Below are 20,825 nucleotides of genomic sequence, written 5' to 3'. Positions count from 1 at the left end.
ACACTTGAAACCGGAATTGTTTTCCGGCCAGTCACCAGTCACCAGTCGCCGACACATACACATACACATACATACACCGGGAAACGAATCTCGAGTGTCAAGGCAGGAGAAGAAACGAAGAGACGAGGAGACGAGGAGACGAACAAAGAGAAACTGACACAATACAGAGGTACTACACTTTGTACAAAGTATAGAGTATAGAGTACTGCAAGGTAGGTAAGGTAGGAAGATCAGGAGCAGCACTGACGTATATCCGTATCGCGACAATTCAATTGTCAAGCTGGCTTACTACAACTCGTCTATGCTCATCAGGTATGCTCACTATGCTTACTATGCCTACTACCTTACTCCATACACCAGTAAATAAGATACCTTGCGGACAGAGTACTCCGTACCTCCGGTATGTACAGAGTATGTGCGGAATTGTATCGGAATTGTTTCGGAATTTCAAGAGTCGAGAAGTCGGACCGCGACCGCAACCGCGACCGGCACTTGAATGAAATGAACCGAACGGAGTGGATCGTAAACTCGCAGATCGCAGATTCGCAGATTGCAGTAACTACCTACCTACCTTCTCTACAATTACAATTTCAAATACTCGTACAGAGTAGCTTCGTACTATAGCTCAAGGCACAGAAGCTTGATAGTTACCTACATTACTCGAGACTAGTAGCTTGATCGACAAGGACGACCATGAGCTAGTAGAGAGCTGAGATTCAAAAATGGCATGACATTTCGGGAGATACCGACTAGTCAGTAACTTAGCATTAGTTACTCCGTCTCCGATTGAGCAGAAACTCCTTACCCACAACCACGCCGATCGACTCTGACGGAGCAAAAAGTTGCCATGTGCCAGGCCCCTAGTCCGTAGTCCGCCTACTGGTACAAACTACCAGTAACTACCTGTTTTGTACCGTTTGAGGTAATTCGGCACGAATATCCAACGAGGCTTTGAACCTCTGTGCACCTGGTACGTACGTAGTACGCTTCAATTTCGTCGATTTGTCGATTTGTCGTTTTGTCGGAGATGTTCGGGCGCATGTCGAGATGCAAAGCGCACTGGCGCTCGCGCGCTCGCTTCAAAGACTTGAAGCTCCATTGGGACGTCTCGTCTCGGAATGTCTCATAATGGCCAGTACTCCATGCTCCATACTCCGTACGAAGTGTACTCCGAGTACCTAAGGCAAGGTAGGGAAAGGTAAGGTAAGTACTTCGTACAGAGGTAAATACAGAGGCTTGTCTGGTGTATCTCTGTACTGTACCCAAGGTAGTTGCTGTAACGTCAACACGTCCTTTGTACAGAGGGCGTGGATGCCAAATGCGTGGATGCGTGGACGCGGCCCACCTGCGGGACCCTGTTGTTGTTCGACAAGGGAAAAAAAAAATCGTACGATTTTTATGCACCGCGCATGGCGAAAATGGGTCAAACTGGGTCACTCTCCAAATGGCGTAGCGAAAGGTACGCAGTGAGCGAGGGAGTAAAATGATGGGTGGATCCAGGGATCCAACCAATGCATCCCCTGGAAAGCCAACGCCAACTAAAACTGTACTGAGTAGCAGTTACGGTTAACTAGAGTAGAGAGTAGAGAGATTGAGCAGTTATTCCCCACCAACCTTATCGTCCGTTCGACGCCGTCGATTACCAGTAACTCCGTACCGTCGATGGTAAATGCACCATACGTAGTAGACCTACGTAGTACTTCGATAGTAAAATCACTGGCTACGGAGCGATGGGACCGTAAGGTATTATTTCGCACAGGAAAATAGTATACCCAACTAAGCCATTGCACTACCACTAGTTCATTTTTTGCCATGTGGCATTTTTTTTGAGGAGACCCTTTGACCCAAAAAGTGGAGAGGTATAGTACCCAGAGTAGCTCCATACGAGAACTCCGTTACTGGTAACTAAACGGAAACCCCCACCAGCAACCTCGCAAAAAAAAAATCTCTTTGGATTATTGATCCATCCCCTCATTGGCTGCCCCCCTAACTATAGCGAACCTGACAACCCTCCCCCCTGGAGCACTTCCTCCCATTTGGTAGCTCTTGGTGCTGCTTGGTCCCCTTCCTGCAAAACTCGGACACCAGGGGTTAAGAATCTCAGCTAGACAGAACCCGTTGTCAGTTAGGTGGTCGTCAGCTCCGCAAAATCAACTTCTAGGCCTAGCCCGCACTCGGCGCCATCTCGGCCCGGCCATGGTACAGTTTTCCTCGTTCCCCCTTTCCCATCGAGATATGTATTCCGAGACGCCAAGTTGAAAGCTGCAACGCGAGTCGGTGATTCAACCAATTCTTTTTACCTTGTCTCTCGGCAATTGAAGTTTCCGGACTATTTGGCTCTCGTAAAAGAGGGGGGGGGGGGGGGGGGGGGGGGGGGGGGGGGGGGGGGGCCGGCCACGACGTTGAAAGGCCTCTTTTGTGTGAAGAAGCGCTTGTTTCGGGACTGACTTGCGCAGTTTGTTTCTTTGTTCAAGAGACACCTCCATTGTTAAGACCCCGGCCGTTCTCACTGTACCATGTAGCCTATACCATACCGTATGATTATACCGTAAAATGCGAGGGAAAAAAGAAAAGTCTCAGATCCGTGTCGAATTTTGTGGATTTGAGAGGTGCAGCACAAGTGCTTCCCCATATTCGCCTGATGCAGCCTCATGATGCATCGACCCGACACCGTTTTTTTTCTTTCCATTTCCTTTGATGCTGTACGAGTATTATGCACACAGTCGTTAGAGTGGTCTGCAGAAGCGCGCCGATCAGGGATGGCGGGCAGCCGATTTGAGAAGCGCGATTCCGAAGCGATCTGGTGGACACCCGTCTGCGGGTCCCATGCGTTCGGCTTTGGGATCGTTAACATCATCATCGTATCACATTATGATTATTAGTATTATCGCCGAAAATCTTTCCCGCGTGGTTTGCATTATGATAAATCATTATCGTCACTATCATCTGTCGTGGCCGCCCTTTTGCCGACATGGGCATGCAAGACCCGACAAGGTCCCTGTATACACGGGTCATCATAATAAAAAGAAAAGCGGAAGGCAATTAGTCCGCGTGGAACCGAATGGCCCGCCTAAAATGTCTTAAAAGGCTGACCGTTCAAGGGATAGAAAAAGTGGAGAATGTCCAGCTCCTCTGACACTTCCGCAGGTCTTCTTTTTGTGAATGTGAGCAGAGCCTCATGCAGAAATCGATCCCCAGTTGCAGGTTTAGAGATCCACCTCCAAAGAGTCAATCGGGCGACAAGTGAAGCATGCAGACACAGTCAAAGATGATTCTAGAATAACAATCATCATCTCACCTGGGCAATATCAGCTGTCACGAGTTTTCAGCACAAAAACGGTAATCGGTGTATCACCTTCCATTTGTAGCCAAAAGGTCTGGACGCGGTGGACAAGCGAGCCAAGCCCTGAAAAGGGTTCTCAAGGTTAAGGAGACCCGGTCCGTCACACGCGAAGACGAACAACCGACGGTCCAGAAGCTAAAACGAGAATTCTTACCTGAAAGGAACATTGGCTTCTCTGAAATACTCGAATAGAGAAGAGACGAAATGAATTCCTATTCGTCGACTTCAAAAATGTGATTCGTAGGGTTCAACAATACAGTGGTTCTCATTTGTCAAAGCGAGACCCTCACGGAGCATCTCAGATGCTTAGGACACTTCCCAACCGGGCTGCACCCATGTAGTGTAAGAGGTGGCAGTAATCCCATGATATGCGAGAGCCGATGGCGTATATGCCACGTTATTTCGTTTTGTGGATTGCAGCAGTTATGCGGCTTTCTAATTTGCTGATCCCGCCCCCTCACTATTCTCTTGTGCATCTGCCATGTGGCATTGCGCCCGCAAAGCGGTGAGATAGACGACACATTGTGAACGTTCAGAGACACGTTCGAGGCTTGAATCATGGCAACAAAAATTCCGGAGACAAGAGAAGAATTGGGAAAAAATAAAATATGCCGAAAGACACGCCGGGCGGCGCCCTCCGTGAAACCTGCAAAAGCAGCCCAGCCTATGCTGCGGTGCAGAACGAGGAGAGAAACAAAAAGCGAAAAGTTGTGAGGTGTCAAACACAAAGGCGCGCCCAGTCGGTTTGGGTGCAGCGCCAAAACCTTCCCCCCAGGCAGGGAGGGGGGAGAGGAAATGATGAACTGCAGACGAGCAGCAGAACGGCTAGCCAGAGCCGCCTGCTGTACTCAGAGTAAGCGACGAACCAAGGATGGAGAGAGTGTGCGTGTGTGGATGGATGTTTGAGAGCGAAACTTGTGCTTATACCGTAGAGGGCTCCAGCGGGTCCCTGTCAGCAAGGGTTGTCTGAAAGAGTAACAAATTAGGTCTAGCAAGGCGTGATAAGGAGATAGAAGGGCAAATGGATGCCGCCTTCAACGACTTGAACCTTGCCGGTGGGTCTGGGGAAGAAGGCGAGATGGCGGGCCCACGTTGCACAACCTGCCTTCATTTCCATGTGCAGACACGACCGATTCTCGTTACCAAAAACGATACTTGGCTGACGAGACGGCGATAAAGTCCTCCTTCTGGAATAGCTGCAGGTAAGGGGGGAATACTTGCACAAGCGATGAGCCCCCCCCTCCATCGTTCTAGCGATGTCTCCCCTCCCCTTTGGTGATCAGCGGACCCCAAAAGCGATCTGACAGGCAGCAGTTGAGAAACAATGCCAGTGCGAAACTGAAAGAACAAAAGAGAAGCAAAAAAGAAAACATGAGAGATATGAAACTGTCAAAGGGCAACCCGAATGAGGGGTGACGCGCGTGCAGTGGCTTGCGGCTGTGATCGCCGCATCATTCGTTAATCTTGTTGAATTAGTGCCCACGGTAATATTGTATCAAGAAATATGCTCGGGTCACAGCCCAATTTTGATAGGCGCAGATGCGGTTGCGATGATGATGATGATGATGATGCCATGACCGCTGGTTCCCAAGAAGGGGGTATTCCCACGACAGCGGAAGCACAAAGCCGGCGACGGCGCGGGAGGATTCTCCTAGGAGGTGGTGAAGGGATAGTGCCGAATAGAGCAACGCTATTCCATTGTCAATGGATCCATTGACAGGGGCTTGTGGAGAGGCTCCACTCAAATCAGACCACCTCGCAAAGGAAAAAGATGATGAATCAACGAGATGATTTCCGTGCCGCAGCAGCCACGGACTGCGCTTGGTTGAATGTGGGCACCCATTTCCAGGAGCGTGGGAGAGGTGGGCCTCGATCGAGGCTGACACCACGTGGGAATAGCTCCCGAAACCCAGGAGTTCCCTGCGGTTGGATCACCTTTTTCATTGGGGGGGTGTGTGTTCAAATATTGTATATGCTCGTCTACGGCACAGACAAGCGGACGGTCGGCTCTAGATTTTTTGGCCTAAAGGCTAGGGAAGGTTGTCTTCTAATGACGCTTCCCGTTTTCAGCAGGAGATATGGTCGCCCTGGTGTCCAGCTCCGAGGGGAAGCAATAATGGTAGACACTGATCTCACAATTTCCTAACTCGTACGTCTGCCCCGAAAAGAGAGTTTTTCTCTTACATAGACACAACGTCTGCTCGAGCATTTGCTCACATGTAGGATAATATGTACGTACCAGTATATCCTGGCTCAGCATGACAGAATGTCGAACATGGTTCGAGGGGCCAAGGATAGTGGGGCGATCTGGCCTTCGACCCAGTCTTTTGTGAGGGGCCGTGCTCTATGCCCCGTGCTCATTTTGATCGCCCAATTCCAGTACGGCGTAGCTTTTTGGCTGTAGCCAGCTCAGGAATCCCAGCATATCATGCGCCCCAAGAAATGGCTTCCTAAGACGCGCTATACCTTCAACAACCAGCCGGAGCAAGCGGATGAAGTCCTAGGCAGGTGAGGAAAAGGGCAAAGCGTAACAAACAAAAAAGAATGGGTTTCTTGTCAGGAACCGAGGCCCGCGTCGACGGATCAAAACAGCCATCGGGGTTCCCGGGACGGGCTGGAAGCCCCTCCGATCGAGTCCATCTCGCTCTTTTCCAGACATGTTCCCCCCCTTCTCTTTCTCTAAACCCCTTCCCTGACATTTTCAAATCATACCAGTGCGCTTGGGCCAGTACCATTTCGCAACAACCGATCCTAGGGGTACCGTCAAGTGGAGAGACCCAATGGCTGCCTTTTCTCTCCGGCGCCATGGCGTTTTCTCCGCGACCGCACCTCCTTGCACGTAAGATGCCCTTTGCGCCTGCACGCCGTGTGCGTGGTCATGCCCTTGTCTTCGGATCTTGGTGCTATTGATGAGACAAGAACTTGGATGGCTAGAATCTTTTCCCTCGAGGCTTGGCTGCGCACGGGCGTGGGACTTCAATCCACATAACCGTTCAGTTCTATCGTAAGATAAATAAATGCTCCAACCCATCTCCTTGGGACCATTCCCCCCATCACCAGTCCTCAGAAGACCGCAATCATTCGCTGCCCTTTCCACCCTGCTCTCTGCCTCTTCAGCAACGCGAATTAGCATCCGTCAAGCTTCATATAAACATAAAAGATTTCACGCGGCATCGCCGCCCCACGAACTCGCCCACAATGTCCGGTACACCTTTAGGAAAGAGTCTCTCGGTGGCAGTATTTTTGGATAAGATCCAGATAAACAAGGAGGATCAACAACAAAAACGTACCTATAAAATGATGCTGGTATGAGGAAATGTACAAAATAGTTCTGCCGCCGGAATCAATGCTAATCGGCGATTAAAGAACGAAGCCGCCCGAGCATACGACTGTTTTGCCCTGGACCGAAACAACCTTCGACCCGCACTGCGAGCGAACCCCAATATGGCCCCACCATTCTCACACTCCGAGATGAGTGAGACGGCCATCGATTATGGCATCAACATGATATGGCAAAATGCCAGTGCAGCAACATGGCCGTATTATTCCCGGGGCTGGTATACCGATGCGAGTGGAAATCGAGACAATTGGATCATCCGTTGGACGCTGTATCACATTTTCCGATACCGGGACAAAAGAAATCAGAAGAAGAAGAGCAAGAAAACCAAGCTCGTCATGACAAATAAGTCATCAAGCGATGATGACAGTGTCTTTGACGATATGGATTCTCCAGATAACGCTAGTCACAGTAAGCTTTGCCCCCAAATAATTCTTGGTCATTGAACAATGGACTGACTCTGATTCAAGTGGAATACTCTTCGGATGCCTATACTTCTTCATTCCAAGAAAGCCCATCGCCGCCGTGGAGGTCTGACAGCGGGTTCTATGATCCAGTCAGAGACGCTCTCGGCTGAAGGGCCTCCAAAAGAAATTTCACGTCGAAACGATGTTATGACTATTCTTCCTCACGACAGATATGAATTGCATTTTATCAATAGCATCCACATTGTGGGCAAGGCCATATGTATTTGTAGGTTGAAGGTTGGGCGAAGCGTATCATTTTGAGCAGTGGCGAGGCCTATAGATCCGCTCGGACATATGCAGGAAGCCTTGCTGCCTTTCTGGCGTTCTACAGCACCTTGGTGGTATCACTTATTGTGGTAATTTGTTTTATTTTTATTCCATTTTGGGGTCTTTTTTTGTTTAAAAGGTGGTCCACTGGTGTCTATATAGTCGGTAAACCTCTGATATCCCGTAGCGAACTTCTGGTTATGAATAATAATTATCTACTGCAATAATTTCATGGTTTGCTTTTAAACTCAAAGTCGCTTGCGCTTTTAAACTATGTTAGAGTGAAACTCAATTAGACCTCTTATAATGAGAGCTTGGGCGCCGATCCTTTAATGCCATAACAAATAAGCCAGAACATTATCTGTAAATCTTTGGCGAAAATTGGTGTAAAGAGGGAAAGGAATTGACAGAATGCTGTGTCTAAAAAAAAACACCGATGGTAATAAGATGCATCAAATATTCCACCCTAGATACGCCGTCGCTCACATGCAGAAGGATAAAGACAACCGAAACTAGTCATCGTGATCATCCTTCTCTGCTTTTCTCTTTCCCTTCTTTCTATCGCCTTTGGATTCTTTGGCTTCGCGCTCCTTCTTCAGCTCTTCCGTGACGATTGCATCGTGCTCATCGACAGTTTCGTCCCAATCGACATCGTACTCGCTCGCTACTGCCTTGATTTCTTTGCGGAGAGCATTTGCTTCCTCGACTAGCCCTTCCCATTTGGGAAGATCAAAGCCTTTGCTTTGATAGAGCTTGTTCTGCCGTCGGCTAATGGTGAGATTTAATGCAGATTGGTAAGAGATTTCCCGATTGTGATACAAAAACCACAAATAACCGCCCATCAAGGTCGAAAGTCCAACCAGGTACTATAAAAAAAAAGGTAGATAGTCAGCATATGGGTAGTGAAACTCCCAATATTTGCCGGGGAATCATACCGTCACAGGTTCCATGGTATCCCAGCCAAGGTCAGTCTCAAAAGTGAGCCGGTAGACAATGTACCACCATGTGGCCATAACGCCGAACCCTGCCACGGCCATGCGCTGACCGCCGCGATGGGCGGCTATATCACATTCGCGTTTGATGTCGGCCATGCTTGCAAGCTTTTTGGAAGTCTTACGCAGTCTCATGCGTAAATAATATGTTCGGTCGCTGAATGAAGGTACACCGACACGAATCTCCTTTGGAAGACCCTCAATCTCAACGGCGAACTCCTGGCCTCGGGCTGCGTCGCGAATGAAATCGCCAATCTCCGTTGAAGATGACCAGCGAACAAACTTTTTCTCATCACCTTGGGGCGACTGGGCTTCGCGTCCAAGGCCACTGTAGGCCTCCACACCTCCCTCACCAGGACCTCCGCGCATTTCCTTTGCTTTGTTTGACGAGTGCTTTAGGATCCCTGTTCGATGTACCTCCCCATCAATATTGGTCTCGTCCAAGTCCTTTCCATCACTAGATTTCTTTGATTCGTCTTGCTTCACTGCCTGTTTGCCTTCATCTTCGGGTTCTCTCTTATCCGGTCCCATTTCATCGCCCTGTGACTCCTCGGCACGGAACCAGACTCGTGGAACCTTGTCGCGTCCTTCTTCAGTTTTGATCGAAGGAAGTTCTGATTGAATCAGCCGTTCTAGATATGAAAGGGGCTGTTGCGGGTGGACGAGTAAAGCCAATGGCTCGACATCTTTGCGATCCGAGTTCTTATCCTGTGTTGTGAGCGGGAGGATCAACTTGAGTAGTCGAGCCGGAGTTGTAAGCAGCTTGCCTAGATAGTCGTTAATCGGGTCCCAAGCTTCGAATTTGCTTCACATACCTTTGGTCATAGCACTGGCTTGCCGTTGCCGCTTGACCGGAGGAAGTTGAGAGCCCTGGCGGTGCCAAGGTGTTCGTATCTGCTTTTCCTTCTCCTCGGCTATGGCATTCTCAAAATCGGACTCTTGTGCATCTAGCCCTTGCTGGTTGAGATCTTTGGCTTGCTGAGAGTATCGGTCAACTGGCTGATAGAGGCCTTTTTTTGTGGAGAATGGTCGAGCCAGAAGGCAAGACCCGTAGTTGGAATCGGCGTAATGACGTAAAGGCGATATTCGATTGCTGAGCACAAGACGTGATGCGGACTTCGAAGATGCCGTATATCGATCATTTGCGGAGCAGTGCGGGGATAGAGGCACCCGTATAGCATTGATTCTTTCTAGAGTTGCTGCTGCTCGCCGGGATGATTCTCGAAAATACGGTTGCATTTTGCGAAAGGGGAGGCAGCTAGCCGGCGGCAAAGGCTTGAGAATGAGAGTCGTCAAAGTCAATGAATTGCTGGACAGCTTCGAGATCAAATAAGAGTCATCGCATGACTTGAACAAAATACTTTAAATGAAAGAAGAAAAGGGAAGGCCGAAGCACGCGACGCAGAAAAAGTGAAAGACTGTAATCTGGGAAACCTGGAACAGCTGGGCTGTCAACAAGGCCAAGTTCGGTACATACCTAGTAACCGCGTGTCCGGGGTTCGCACTGCCGAGGGGTCCAACGACGTCAGCGATCCGGTTTAGTTTATTAAATCGCCCACGTCAGTGGCCGTCCTTACCGCCCGATACGTCTTACCCGAAACGCTTCGCCCCTGAATCAAAACAACAGCGTCTTCACCATGTAGAAGGCATCAATTATAATTCTTCAAGCGCAGATTTAGAATCGAACATGAAATTTAAAAAGAAGAGGTCAATATTGAGCTTGTAGAAAATTTTCCACCTTAATGTTTACGAAACGTATATGTGCGTGGGTAGATCCATTTACATACAGATTATTAAAAAAAAAAAAAAAAAAAACATATCACGCGAAAAAAAAGTAAATATTATAATCATTATAGTTGAATAGGCGAGACTATAGACAATGACTTGTCTTCATCGCCTTCCATGCGGAAATTTATAGAATCTTAAGTCAAGGGCGCACCATCCTTGATGGTGCCATATGGAACCTTGGGGTAGTCGCCGTTGCAAGCATAGTCCGCATTGGCAAGCGCCGCCGACTTTTCTTGCACGGCCAAGAAGGTGTCAATGTCACACCAGCCATCAACACGGTCGCCGCACTCTGGGAAGCTGGCACCTAGAGGGAGGGTCCGCTGGTTGAGGATGAAGTGAAGGTACGTCGTGGGCGGTCCAGCAACGTAGTCCGAAGAGCGGTTGGCCGGGACTGGCTGCGGGGTCTTGATCACCTCAACGTCGAGGCGAGCGCCAAAAGGCGTGATGTGGGAGATGATCGTGTTCCGATTCACCATGTGAGTTGCTGGCAGATCCTCCTGGAACTGGGTGAAGCCAAAGGCGGTCAAGATGGAGAAGATGTTGGTATCGTGAGAAAAGTCAAAGTTGAGGGTCTGGTTAATCGGGAAGGTGGCGGTGTTGTTGTCGAGAGTAATGTTAGCAGTGCCCTCTGGAGTGGAAAGGACGTGATGCTGCAGCCGAGCAAGGAACTCCTCAACATAGGCGATACCAACGGCACGGCCGGTCGGGGAAGCAAACCCATCGTCGCCGTTGAAGTTCAGGTCAAGAGAGTATTCAAATCCCTGCCACTCCTCGTAGGTGAAGAGGTCACACCACTTGGAGAAGCCGAGGGCAACGGTCTCGTACGGACAAAGGGTTTGTGCCGCATAGGTGTCGTCAGCGGTCCAGTTGTAGCCAGAGGTCATTGAATTGAATCGAGCAGTGGCATTGGCCAGATAGATGTTGTACCATTGCGCGGTCGCATCATCGCCGAGTGCGCTCACGTCTCCATTGGAATTCTTGCAGTTTTTGCCGCCAGCCAAGCTGTTATTGAAGCCACTGTTCTCAATAATCACCTCAATGGTGGCGTTGTTGGTCCACTCCTGACCGAAGAAACCAGCCAAGAAATACTCGGCGCTCTTGGTCATGCGGTCTTGAGTGGGAGTACGGGCAATAATCTTGGTGTTGGTGTCATAGAGATGAGCGTATTGATAGTAGTGCAAAACACCCGAGTCGAACATCCTGCAAGAACGATTAGGGTTAGCCGTGATTCCCATACATAAGGTAAACAGGCCAAACGTACTCCTGACGGCCTACAGGCACGAGAATCTCAGCACCGAGGCTGTACTTCCACGAGTTCAGGAAAGATAGGGCGCCAGTGGCATTAATATGGGCCTTGCCTAAGGCGCTGCCAAGCTTGGCAACAATGTTGCTCGAAGTTGGGTAACGGCTGCCATGGCGATGAAGGACGTTCACCTGGGTGATATTGGCGCCCGCAGGAAGAGGGTACTCCTCAACGCCAAAACCTTCGACAGCGGGCTGGTAATGGCTCAGCTGGCCCATAAGCCGGAAAATGTTTTGTTTTTCTGGCTTGCCTTGAATGGGCATTTGAGTCTCCAGAGGATCATTGGGATTGACCGTGCGGGATTCACCAAAGGGAGCAAGATTTGTCTGCGCGAGAAATGGAGCCGTTCCAGTTGCAGTAGGACCTGATTGTCGTTCAGTTTCTACATGCTCATGAGGAAATTCTGCAGTTTCTTACCAGGCCACAGTTCGGGCGTTGTCTGGAAGTACTGAGGCGTCTCTGTAGTGGCACTGGCCGGGATTGTCGCCGCACTGGCGCAACCCATAAGGGCCATTAGGAGGAGAGAACGGTCAAACATGGCGGAAAAAAGCAGACTTGGAAGATGAACTGTTTGATGCACGAATCTGGGCCGTAATGGTCCAGGAGAAGTTCAGTCTGGCGGCCAAGAGACACGCAAGTGAGGAGATGGAGCAAGTGTTATATACATGAATGAAATCGTCATGCCCGAGTCACACAGACCCTGCAAAGCAAACTAAAGAAAAATCTCAGTGCAACTTGTTCCTGGTGGCCGCAATGTCATCCGCAGACATCATCCCAAGCACGGGAAGTCTTGCCGCAGACGGGCATAGCAGACAGTGTGATTGACCAATCCGGGACGACAACTGCGACCGGTGTAGGATCATAGGACCAGCGATTCGAGGATACCATTCCTCCTAGTAAAATATCAACAGGTCCAGCTCCGACAGAGTGAACGAGGGTTCCCTGTATAGCAACTGCAGCAAGAAGCTCTCATCAGAGTAATTGCTGTATGACATAGCGTCGCTGGAGCGATACAAGCCAATGACGTTTGGCGATGACCAGCACGTGGGGTAAAATGCAACCAGAAGACAGGACGATGAGCTATACTCGATAGGTAGAGGTACCAGGGTCGGGTGAGCTTCAGTGGGGGTTCTCTAGCACGGGACAGGGCTCTTAGCCAAGGTAGCGGAAAGACTAAAGTACCGATACTTGGCCGGGTAAATCGATTACTTTGTGCGAGCCTGTCAATCAGACCCCGTGGGCGGCATGGAAATTGGCTGTCCCAGTATTACAGCGCAAAAGTGGATAGGACAAAATCGAAAATTTTTTTCTGTCATTCGATAGTTCTGCCAATGTTGATAAACTAAAGACTGTTTTTGCGCTAATGCACTCCCGATCTTCGGAGGCTTAGGACTGACCCTTCAAATAGTGAAAAATATAGACAATCCATTGTTTTTTTTTTCTCTTTGCATGGCCTAATAAATGAGCAAATGACATGCATCCATTGCAATGCAAGTACGCTATTAGAGAATAAACTTATGAAAATTAGCCTGCTCGTTGTTGACTACCTGCTGCAGCCTTACAGATGGACAGGAAGGTCTCTGCATCTCAAAGACTGCTTCGGTGTTTGGCAAATGCAGCTGTAACCGATCCTCCTTGATAGATATCTTCCTTGACCCGGTCATCCGCTTCAGTTAGTCGTGGAAGAAGCTGAAGTACATTTTCAAGTTCTTTCTGTGGTATGACAACGACTCCTTCCAGAGGATCGCAGAACATAATATCTCCCTGAACAGGTTCAGCATCATTCTTATGGTATCTTGTCTCGGCAGAATGGCAGGCTCACTGGCTGAATATTTCGACCATTGACAGAAATGGGGACATCAATGGCATAGGGTTTTGCCTCAAGGGCGGTTCCAACGGTAGAGGTTGACTGGGCCCAGATCTAAAAGACTCGTCAATTAGATTATTATTGCGCTGGAAACATGACGAACAGTGCATCTTACCGGCAGATCCACGGACCGTAGCTCGCGCAGATCTCGCACTCTCCCTCCCACAACCACTCCTTTTGCCCCACGCACCTTCATCCGTGCAGCCATAATACCCCCCAGGACGGCGCAACGTTGGTCTGGGGGCTGGCTCATGACAACCACCGTCTCTGGGCTGGTGAGATCGACATAGTGTGTCCCCGGCGGAATGTTTGGAATCCACATGGGCGTGTTAGGATCAAAAGCTTGAGTTGACGATTGATCGGGGTCTTTGGGGACGAACGCCACTGTTGACGCAGGACCAACCACCTTCGCCTGACTGTCGAGATCTGCGGAGTAGGGCGCGTGCGGGGCAAATGGCACTATTAACGTCAACCCCGTAATCATTCCGAGTTGAGCTTCAGACTCACGCATATCAGGAATTAGTCCAGCGCCTGGAACATTTAGTTTGAGCAACGCATCTGAGACCTTCAAAGGGCGGGTTCGACATGGTCAGCGCATAAGGGGATATGAACGGTTGCTGCTGAAGCTTACATCACAAGCCGAATAGCTCTGGAGGATTGTTAGCTCCTCAAACAACATATTCAATGTTTTATTTTAGTAATTGAGTTTGTTGTAACTGGTTATCTATTTCAATTGATGAAATTACTTTGAAGGAGTCGAAAATTGTGCGTCTTAGTCGGGAAGCAACGAAGCTTGTTGCGTGATTCAAGGGTTCAAGCAACAGCCGAGGTTGGTCCGCCTTGTTCTGCCGGACTCTTATCTTCACCGCCTTCGCTATCTCCACTATCTTTTTGCGAATCAATAACTTTATGACTACGTAGGACAGAGATACTGCGTCTGTGCAAACTTCCCCTTCAACGCCACTACACTTGTAACGGACATGGCCAGTCTTGGACATTTGGAAGACTTGATTCAATGGGTAACTGAAAATGGAGGCGCACTCCATCCCAGTGTGGAGCTTAGCACTGATGGCATCAACGGCACTTGTCTAGTCGTTCGACGTGATGCTGAAGAATTATCCCCGGGCACATGCCTGGTTAAGTGTCCACATGCTCTTTCTATGTCATATCTAAATGCAACGAACTCCGCTCATTTCAGAAGTCATAGCTTGTCATTTCCCGAGAAGTTTCTGAAATCTTTCTCACCAAAAATCATCACTACCTTCTTCCTCTGCCAGCAGTACTTGCTGCATGAGAAATCTTTTTGGTGGCCTTATATCCGCACAATCCCTCAACCTTCTGATAGGGATGCTCTCGGCACACCCATGTGGTTTTCTGATGAAGATAAGGTCTGGCTGCAGGGAACAAATATGGAGCAAGGCTATCTTGAGCGGGAGGTGATTTGGCGCCAAGAGTACGATGAAGTCATCCGTGAACTTCAGTCGGAGGGCTGGGACACATCCGGTTATACATGGTAAAGTCAGCAACTTACACACTGCTCCTTTTCAAGAGGTGACTAAACAATCCAACTGGTGTTGCTGACGAAAAGGATTATTAGGGAGCTTGCAAAATGGGCCGCCACTATCCTGAGCTCGAGATCCTTTATTTCAGCACTACTTGCTGAAGCCATCTCCGACCAGGACCGCAATGACTACGCACGCAATTTTGGCAGCGAAATGCCGTCCTTTCCAGTTCTCTTCCCATTTGCTGATGCGTTAAATCATCGGCCTTTGACCAAGATTGAGTGGCAGACGGGCCCGACTACACTGGGTTTGATCACGGACGATGAAGTCCTACCAGGCGAGCAGGTCTATAACAATTATGGGGCCAAGAGTAACGAAGAGCGTAAGTTATATTTTAAGTTTTTTTTCCTCGGGCAACAGGACGTTGACAAACTACTCCAGTGTTGCTTGGTTACGGGTTTTGTCTACCATCCAATCCTTTTGATCAATTCAGTCTCAAATTACGCCTGCCTAATTTTGGTCCAATATCAATCATCAGGCCTCTTCTCGAAGCCTCAGAGCATACATCTGTGACTAAAGATATGATTGAGGGTATATACTTTGTCCGTGGCACGAATCATTTCACCAAAGGTTATGAGAGCTCCGTGCCCGAATACTCGGCATTTCCGCCAGAGCTCCGTGCAATCTTCTCTATTCTGGTTGCGAACCCAGATGAGTTGAATAGAATGCAGGCCAACGCCGCAAAAAATCGTTTTCCAACTGACGGCATAAGCGGACGGATGCAACTGGCTGTGATGAATCAGCTTTTGATGGCACTGCGGCGAAAATATGCTGCCATTGTGCAGCACGATGCGAGGCTGCCCCAGAAACCCGCAAATGCATGCCAAGAAAAGGCGAAGGTCTATCGCGATGGTCAAATCCAGATTCTGCGGGAGACGATTGGCCGCTTGGAAAGAAGACTCAAGCTAGCCACGAGATCGAACGAAGGAGGTCCGGGATCAGAGGAGCTGTTGACCCTGGATAATGCGCTTCAGTTTTTGAGGCATGCGTGGCGCGATGCGTACGACGATCTCAAAAGGCTGCTCAAGGACACGTTTGGAACGGCCAATATTAGAGAACTCAGAGAAGCGGGGTGGGAGGAAGGAGTCTGGGCCATTTGGCTGTGTGCGGTGAGGCATCAAATTGAGAAGCGCCACATCAACTCGGTTGATGGAGAGCAAACCTCACCGTATTCTTCCAAACTTACTGGGTGGCTCCGTGGTCTGGACGAGGCCGGTGCCCTTGAACTAAGTAATGCAGGGCATGATCCTTCTGAGGAGGAAGCGGTAATGGAATTGCTTGGTCTCGTGCAGTCGAATGAACAGCCATGGCTTCAGGGATCTTTAAATGCCGATCTAGTGCGGTGGGCATCCCGCGTTGTGGGGGATGCAGGATTCAAGGTCCTTTTTGATGAGCGGGACGAGGAAGTCGGCATACAACATGTCCTCTATGTGGGATCATGAGGTTCGTTTCCCGTTATACGAGTTTCAAAGCATTAGCCAATATGAGCGCCATTTCCCTAAATCAACGGATCGCCATTCAATGCCCATATTTTGGTCATAGCTGAAAAGAAGTCTGATCGAGTCGGTCCTTCCGGATTCGGTAAACATTGGAAGCAAAGTTCATGGAAAGTCTATTGCAATTCCTGGCAGGAACTCTCCCGGAGAATCAGACCCAATTGTGTCGTAATCATGCTTTTTCCAATAGGCGGCGGAATCGGAACAATTCTGCTGGTGTTCAACGTGGGTTAAATTTATCAAATCCATCCGTAAGTAGATAAGCTCTAAATTTAATATAAGATTTACAGCTTTCTACAAGATCCTGTCAGTTCATCAAATCCTCATCTGGACTTCCGCCCCAGACGCCACGATAGCTTGGCATTCGCTTACTTAGGACCCAGAGTGGTTGGAGAATGCCGTCTACCACCAACGCTCTTGAACTTTAGCCAGCCCCGCTATTGGCGCCCTACGAACTTTGACGGAATTTTTCACGTCAGTTCATGATATCCAAAATGCCGTGCAGAAATTGTATTGGGAATTGGCAATATAAATTGGTCCAGGATGCAACGCTTCTCAATGAGGTGCTACTACAGTGTGATCCCAAAGCGTCTTTAATCAGCATACAATATGAAGAATATATTTGCTCCATTCATCATCGGCCTGTCTATAATTGGCAGTGTGCTTGCAATTCCATCACCGGATCCGAATCCATGGGGAAATCGCCATTATGACCGCTGCTTGGACGAAAGGGAGGCCAATGACATTTTGAACCGTTGGATCTCTTTGTTTGTGAACATGGACTCGACGGTAGCGAGTCAAACGGTTACGGAAAATTTCCAATTATTTTCTGACAGTATAGACTATCTCGCTGGGCGTCAAGTGAGTTTTCTCACATCAAGATTCTGGAGCTGCTCTAAGTGGACATTTCCCATAGCCCGGAAGCATTACTGGCATTCCGGTCTATGCCAATATATCGGCATTTATAGCTGGTCAAGAAGCAGACCAAGCGTCGGGCACGAAGGGAGGCTTCGCTGTTCGATCTTGGTTTTATGGTTGCACTGGTATCTCCTTCGTCTGGCGGTATGATGGAACTACCGCAACCGGGTAAGTGATGCAGAATGAGAGAGCTGGTTCTGCTCCTCTCCAATGCTTCTCAATCCGCAATTTCTTTGGGCCTCTCCGGGACCGGATCTTTGAGCTGACCAAAAATCGAAACATCATACAGAAATCACGTGGGGTTTGCTGGTATCGATCATCTCCTGCTCGACCGGCATAGCCATCTTATATACCGGGCTTATACAGAGGAAAACAATGGCGAGCTACTCTACGATCTTGGATACGTCGTCTGTCCTCTGAATGCAACAAACAGCACTTCGAGATAGTTCCGAATTCAATTTGCTTGATTGCTCAACCTCTTGAGCTTTCCCCTGAGCACGCTGTTCCTGTGCGATGATAACTTATGTGGGGTCAAAGTTAGGGTGTCCGTTGGGGCCGATGGAAACGGGTGGTCTTTGGTCTTTTATGCAGCGTACCCAGACCAAGTGTGGAATTTTGAAAGTAGGACCAGATCACCTTGGTGTGGAAATTTCAGGCAAAGACCGACCCAGACCTACGCTAACGTGCGGCTGATGAACTTTAATGGAGACTCTTGAGCTAGGGTCGAGGAGAGCAGTCGCTGAAAGCTTCTGTAGAGTTCAAAGGTGAATTGTATCAAAGCTTGTAACTTACCTCTGCCATTTCTTCTAATCCTTGGAGCGCTTCACTGTTGTTCCCTGGCGCTGCTTAGTCACAATACAACTCTAAATGTGTATTGAAGATGCCTTTTAGGCGACGGAATTTACAGAAAGACGTGTAAAAGTGATCCGTTTAAGTGTAGAAACAGAATAAAATAAACTAATATCTCAAGGTAGTAGAGGTGCAGGCTGTCTTATATAGGCAGCCCGAAGCATGAGAACGAGGTTTTAGAATGATTGGTGGTTTGGTCAGAGAACCAACGAGTTGGTCCGATCAGTGACCATGGCTATACTGCCGACAAAGAAAATATCTGCTTAGTCATATAGGCCAAGCCCCCACGTGATGTGAATGAACATGTGAAAGTCGGTGTCCATAGAGTAGTTCGAGCTCCGGCAGTCAAGGAACACTATCCTGATTGGCCTATTCGAATGCCGAGGCACATCTGGGTCGGTCCTCGGCCGCCCGAGGGGGGAAGATCCGGGGTAAAATAGTTGCATGAGAACGTCAGCATTAGTTGCGATACACATGTGTTCTTTAGTTTATTAATTCGGTGGTAAAGAAGTGCTCTTCTCCACTTTTAACTCTTCCACTACCTCTATCATTCTATCTGGCTCTGTTTAGACCTGATCCCCCTATCTACAAGTATCATCGGTTCTTGTCAGTCCGTTAACGCATCTGAGAGACAGTATCCAATATGTCTGCAGGTATGGCTGTTTCTTGATAAAATTCACATATGAATTTCCTTCGGCTTTTTGATATTTTTTTTGAACTTGTATGCTAACGTATTGCGCTTCTTATTCATAGCAAAAGCGCAAGAACGGTTATCACAAGTGGCTAGTCACTTGTCCCCGTCCGCCAAGAGGGGGAAAGATGCGGTATTGGAGAAAAGCCCTGATGATGTGAGTACTCATTTTCAAGGAAATACAAGTTTGCCGAGCTTTTCTGGCAAGAGTTTGGCTTTTCCATGAAGCTGTCGCCTTGATAGCTCGGTCGCAATGGACATATTCTGACATCAATGCAGATTGTCGTCACCGCTGCTTACCGGACCGCTCTGACCAAAGGTGGGAAGGGCGGCTTCAAAGACACGGCTGCAGCTGATCTACTTGCCGGAGTATTCAAGGCTCTGATCGACCGCTCTGGCATCGACCCCGAACTTGTCGAGGATATCAGCGTTGGGTCGGTTCTCGCGCCTGGCGGTGGAGCTACTGAATTCCGCGCTGCCGCACTCGTTGCAGGCTTTCCGACATCGACCGCCGTGAAGTCCTTGAACCGACAATGCAGCAGTGGCTTACAGGCAATCGCAGAGATTGCCAATGCGATCAAATCAGGCATGATTGAAGTTGGCGTTGGCGCGGGCGTGGAAAGCATGAGCCAGCAATATGGGTACGTTCCATCCAATTTAGTACATTCGCTTTTTTTTAAAAAAAAAAAGAAAATATCTATATGGTCACGAGACTGACTCCAAGCTCCAGTCCCGGCGCAGTCACTGAATTCTCCGACCTTCTTGACTCCTACCCCGAAGCTAAAAACTGTAAAGTCCCCATGGGTGTGCTCTCCGAGCAAATGGCCAAGGACAGGAAGATCTTGCGCAGCGATCAAGACGCCTTTGCCGCATCATCGTATCAAAAAGCCGCCGCCGCGCAGAAAGCCGGGCTCTTTGACGAAGAAATCATTCCACTCAAGGTTAAATGGACCGATCCCAAAACCGAAGAAGAAAAGGAAATTACTGTCAGCAAAGACGACGGTATCCGTGCGGGCATGACGGCCGAGGGTCTGTCAAAGATCCGTCCTGCCTTTGCCAAGGACGGGAGTATTCACGCTGGAAATGCGAGTCAAATCAGTGACGGCGCCGCTGCAGTACTGCTGATGAAGCGCAGCACGGCGGAGAAGCTAGGTCAGAAGATTATCGGCAAATTTGTTGCAGCAAGTGTGGTGGGTGTGCCGCCCCTTCTCATGGGTATCGGACCATGGAAGGCAATTCCTGTGGCACTGGAGAAGGCTGGTCTCTCAAGCCACGAGGATGTGGATATTTTTGAGATCAATGAGGCTTTTGCATCGCAGTGTCTGTGGTGTGTCAATGAGCTGGGTATCGATGTGAAAAAGGTCAATCCCAAAGGTGGCGCGATAGCATTTGGACATCCCTTAGGGTGCACAGGCGCACGTCAGGTTAGCACTTTGTTCACAGAGCTCCATCGAACAGGCAAGAAGATTGGCGTGACAAGTATGTGTGTCGGTACGGGTATGGGTATGGCTGCGGTATGGGTAGCGGAGTAGATGCGGTGGAGTAGCGAAACAGCGTCGCAGAGGGAGATCAATGGCTTTTGATTATGATAACTGAGTGACAGGAGTCTCATCTTGTATATGTATATTATTTACATTTAGGATCGGGCATATTTAACACGAATTGTTTTTATTTTTTTAATTTATCCAATATTTGAGTTTTATTTTCTAGTGAAAATCCTGTATATTGTCTTAATGGCATGCAATCTTTTTTGCTTTGCGGGGTTTCCGCCACTATATAACCCCGTAATTTTCCGATGAAAGCCACGGGTGTCTGCGTCCTTGCATTCATGCATGGATATTCGATGCTGGGGAAGGCGCCTTGGCAGTCACGATACCAATGCTGTCAGGCCAGACTCATGGCATTCGGGGGATCTTGGATCGAATATGTATCTGAAAATCATGCC

At 48.9% G+C, this 20,825-nt stretch overlaps 8 protein-coding genes across 8 annotated transcripts; 4 read left to right on the top strand and 4 right to left on the bottom strand.

The window, feature by feature from the left end:
* Positions 1-2,449: 2,449 nt before the first annotated feature.
* On the bottom strand, positions 2,450-2,900 carry L228DRAFT_251316 (hypothetical protein). Its single transcript, XM_018333531.1, has one exon. It carries the CDS (start codon positions 2,858-2,860, stop codon positions 2,507-2,509), a length of 354 nt encoding a protein of 117 aa, XP_018184762.1. The 5' UTR covers positions 2,861-2,900; the 3' UTR covers positions 2,450-2,506.
* Positions 2,901-6,397: 3,497 nt separating this feature from the next.
* On the top strand, positions 6,398-7,488 carry L228DRAFT_48464 (hypothetical protein). Its single transcript, XM_018336630.1, has 2 exons — positions 6,398-6,649; positions 6,710-7,488. Exons 1-2 carry the CDS (start codon positions 6,542-6,544, stop codon positions 7,124-7,126), a joined length of 525 nt encoding a protein of 174 aa, XP_018184761.1. The 5' UTR covers positions 6,398-6,541; the 3' UTR covers positions 7,127-7,488.
* Positions 7,489-7,526: 38 nt separating this feature from the next.
* Positions 7,527-9,803, bottom strand: L228DRAFT_224929 (DUF607-domain-containing protein). Its single transcript, XM_018330361.1, has 3 exons — positions 9,222-9,803; positions 8,350-9,173; positions 7,527-8,280 (listed from the first exon to the last, which is right to left on the bottom strand). Exons 1-3 carry the CDS (start codon positions 9,643-9,645, stop codon positions 7,927-7,929), a joined length of 1,602 nt encoding a protein of 533 aa, XP_018184760.1. The 5' UTR covers positions 9,646-9,803; the 3' UTR covers positions 7,527-7,926.
* Positions 9,804-10,205: 402 nt separating this feature from the next.
* L228DRAFT_251312 (phosphoglycerate mutase-like protein) lies at positions 10,206-12,288 on the bottom strand. The gene is made up of 3 exons (XM_018333530.1): positions 11,915-12,288; positions 11,456-11,861; positions 10,206-11,394 (listed from the first exon to the last, which is right to left on the bottom strand). Exons 1-3 carry the CDS (start codon positions 12,009-12,011, stop codon positions 10,329-10,331), a joined length of 1,569 nt encoding a protein of 522 aa, XP_018184759.1. The 5' UTR covers positions 12,012-12,288; the 3' UTR covers positions 10,206-10,328.
* Positions 12,289-12,891: 603 nt separating this feature from the next.
* On the bottom strand, positions 12,892-14,143 carry L228DRAFT_251310 (DlpA domain protein). Its single transcript, XM_018333529.1, has 5 exons — positions 13,996-14,143; positions 13,872-13,929; positions 13,480-13,823; positions 13,320-13,418; positions 12,892-13,261 (listed from the first exon to the last, which is right to left on the bottom strand). The coding sequence occupies exons 1-5, from the start codon at positions 14,041-14,043 to the stop codon at positions 13,085-13,087; spliced, it is 726 nt and encodes a 241-aa protein (XP_018184758.1). The 5' UTR covers positions 14,044-14,143; the 3' UTR covers positions 12,892-13,084.
* Positions 14,144-14,290: 147 nt separating this feature from the next.
* L228DRAFT_251308 (SET domain-containing protein) lies at positions 14,291-16,440 on the top strand. The gene is made up of 3 exons (XM_018333528.1): positions 14,291-14,877; positions 14,962-15,248; positions 15,308-16,440. Exons 1-3 carry the CDS (start codon positions 14,345-14,347, stop codon positions 16,366-16,368), a joined length of 1,881 nt encoding a protein of 626 aa, XP_018184757.1. The 5' UTR covers positions 14,291-14,344; the 3' UTR covers positions 16,369-16,440.
* Positions 16,441-17,031: 591 nt separating this feature from the next.
* On the top strand, positions 17,032-17,786 carry L228DRAFT_241873 (hypothetical protein; the record flags this gene model as incomplete). Its single annotated transcript, XM_018331367.1, has 3 exons — positions 17,032-17,283; positions 17,339-17,508; positions 17,630-17,786. 3 exons carry the CDS (start codon positions 17,032-17,034, stop codon positions 17,784-17,786), a joined length of 579 nt encoding a protein of 192 aa, XP_018184756.1.
* Positions 17,787-18,623: 837 nt separating this feature from the next.
* L228DRAFT_251305 (3-ketoacyl-CoA thiolase peroxisomal A precursor) lies at positions 18,624-20,622 on the top strand. Its single transcript, XM_018333527.1, has 4 exons — positions 18,624-18,842; positions 18,943-19,037; positions 19,160-19,521; positions 19,611-20,622. The coding sequence occupies exons 1-4, from the start codon at positions 18,833-18,835 to the stop codon at positions 20,410-20,412; spliced, it is 1,269 nt and encodes a 422-aa protein (XP_018184755.1). The 5' UTR covers positions 18,624-18,832; the 3' UTR covers positions 20,413-20,622.
* The last annotated feature ends 203 nt before the right edge of the window (positions 20,623-20,825 follow it).

Source organism: Xylona heveae, assembly GCF_001619985.1.
Source record: "Xylona heveae TC161 unplaced genomic scaffold L228scaffold_14, whole genome shotgun sequence".
NCBI lineage: Eukaryota > Fungi > Ascomycota > Xylonomycetes > Xylonales > Xylonaceae > Xylona > Xylona heveae.
Note: the sequence above shows the minus strand (reverse complement) of the source record. Positions and strands in the feature narration are given on the sequence as shown.

Excerpts from the sequence above, each read along its gene's own strand:
- L228DRAFT_251316 (XM_018333531.1), bottom strand. The coding sequence starts at position 2,860 with ATGATGATGTTAACGATCCCAAAGCCGAACGCATGGGACCCGCAGACG.
- L228DRAFT_48464 (XM_018336630.1), top strand. The coding sequence starts at position 6,542 with ATGTCCGGTACACCTTTAGGAAAGAGTCTCTCGGTGGCAGTATTTTTG. Across the intron at positions 6,650-6,709 it reads GTACCTATAAAATGATGCTG|AACGAAGCCGCCCGAGCATA; the intron begins GTATGAGGAAAT and ends CGGCGATTAAAG.
- L228DRAFT_224929 (XM_018330361.1), bottom strand. The coding sequence starts at position 9,645 with ATGCAACCGTATTTTCGAGAATCATCCCGGCGAGCAGCAGCAACTCTA. Across the intron at positions 9,174-9,221 it reads AGCCAGTGCTATGACCAAAG|GCAAGCTGCTTACAACTCCG; the intron begins GTATGTGAAGCA and ends ACGACTATCTAG. Across the intron at positions 8,281-8,349 it reads ATACCATGGAACCTGTGACG|TACCTGGTTGGACTTTCGAC; the intron begins GTATGATTCCCC and ends TTTTTTTTATAG.
- L228DRAFT_251312 (XM_018333530.1), bottom strand. The coding sequence starts at position 12,011 with ATGGCCCTTATGGGTTGCGCCAGTGCGGCGACAATCCCGGCCAGTGCC. Across the intron at positions 11,862-11,914 it reads AACGCCCGAACTGTGGCCTG|GTCCTACTGCAACTGGAACG; the intron begins GTAAGAAACTGC and ends AACGACAATCAG. Across the intron at positions 11,395-11,455 it reads GTGCCTGTAGGCCGTCAGGA|GATGTTCGACTCGGGTGTTT; the intron begins GTACGTTTGGCC and ends TCGTTCTTGCAG.
- L228DRAFT_251310 (XM_018333529.1), bottom strand. The coding sequence starts at position 14,043 with ATGTTGTTTGAGGAGCTAACAATCCTCCAGAGCTATTCGGCTTGTGAT. Across the intron at positions 13,930-13,995 it reads AGAGCTATTCGGCTTGTGAT|GTCTCAGATGCGTTGCTCAA; the intron begins GTAAGCTTCAGC and ends CGCCCTTTGAAG. Across the intron at positions 13,419-13,479 it reads TACGGTCCGTGGATCTGCCG|ATCTGGGCCCAGTCAACCTC; the intron begins GTAAGATGCACT and ends CGAGTCTTTTAG.
- L228DRAFT_251308 (XM_018333528.1), top strand. The coding sequence starts at position 14,345 with ATGGCCAGTCTTGGACATTTGGAAGACTTGATTCAATGGGTAACTGAA. Across the intron at positions 14,878-14,961 it reads GACACATCCGGTTATACATG|GGAGCTTGCAAAATGGGCCG; the intron begins GTAAAGTCAGCA and ends AAGGATTATTAG. Across the intron at positions 15,249-15,307 it reads GGCCAAGAGTAACGAAGAGC|TGTTGCTTGGTTACGGGTTT; the intron begins GTAAGTTATATT and ends AAACTACTCCAG.
- L228DRAFT_251305 (XM_018333527.1), top strand. Across the intron at positions 19,038-19,159 it reads TGGAGAAAAGCCCTGATGAT|ATTGTCGTCACCGCTGCTTA; the intron begins GTGAGTACTCAT and ends ACATCAATGCAG. Across the intron at positions 19,522-19,610 it reads AGCATGAGCCAGCAATATGG|TCCCGGCGCAGTCACTGAAT; the intron begins GTACGTTCCATC and ends TCCAAGCTCCAG.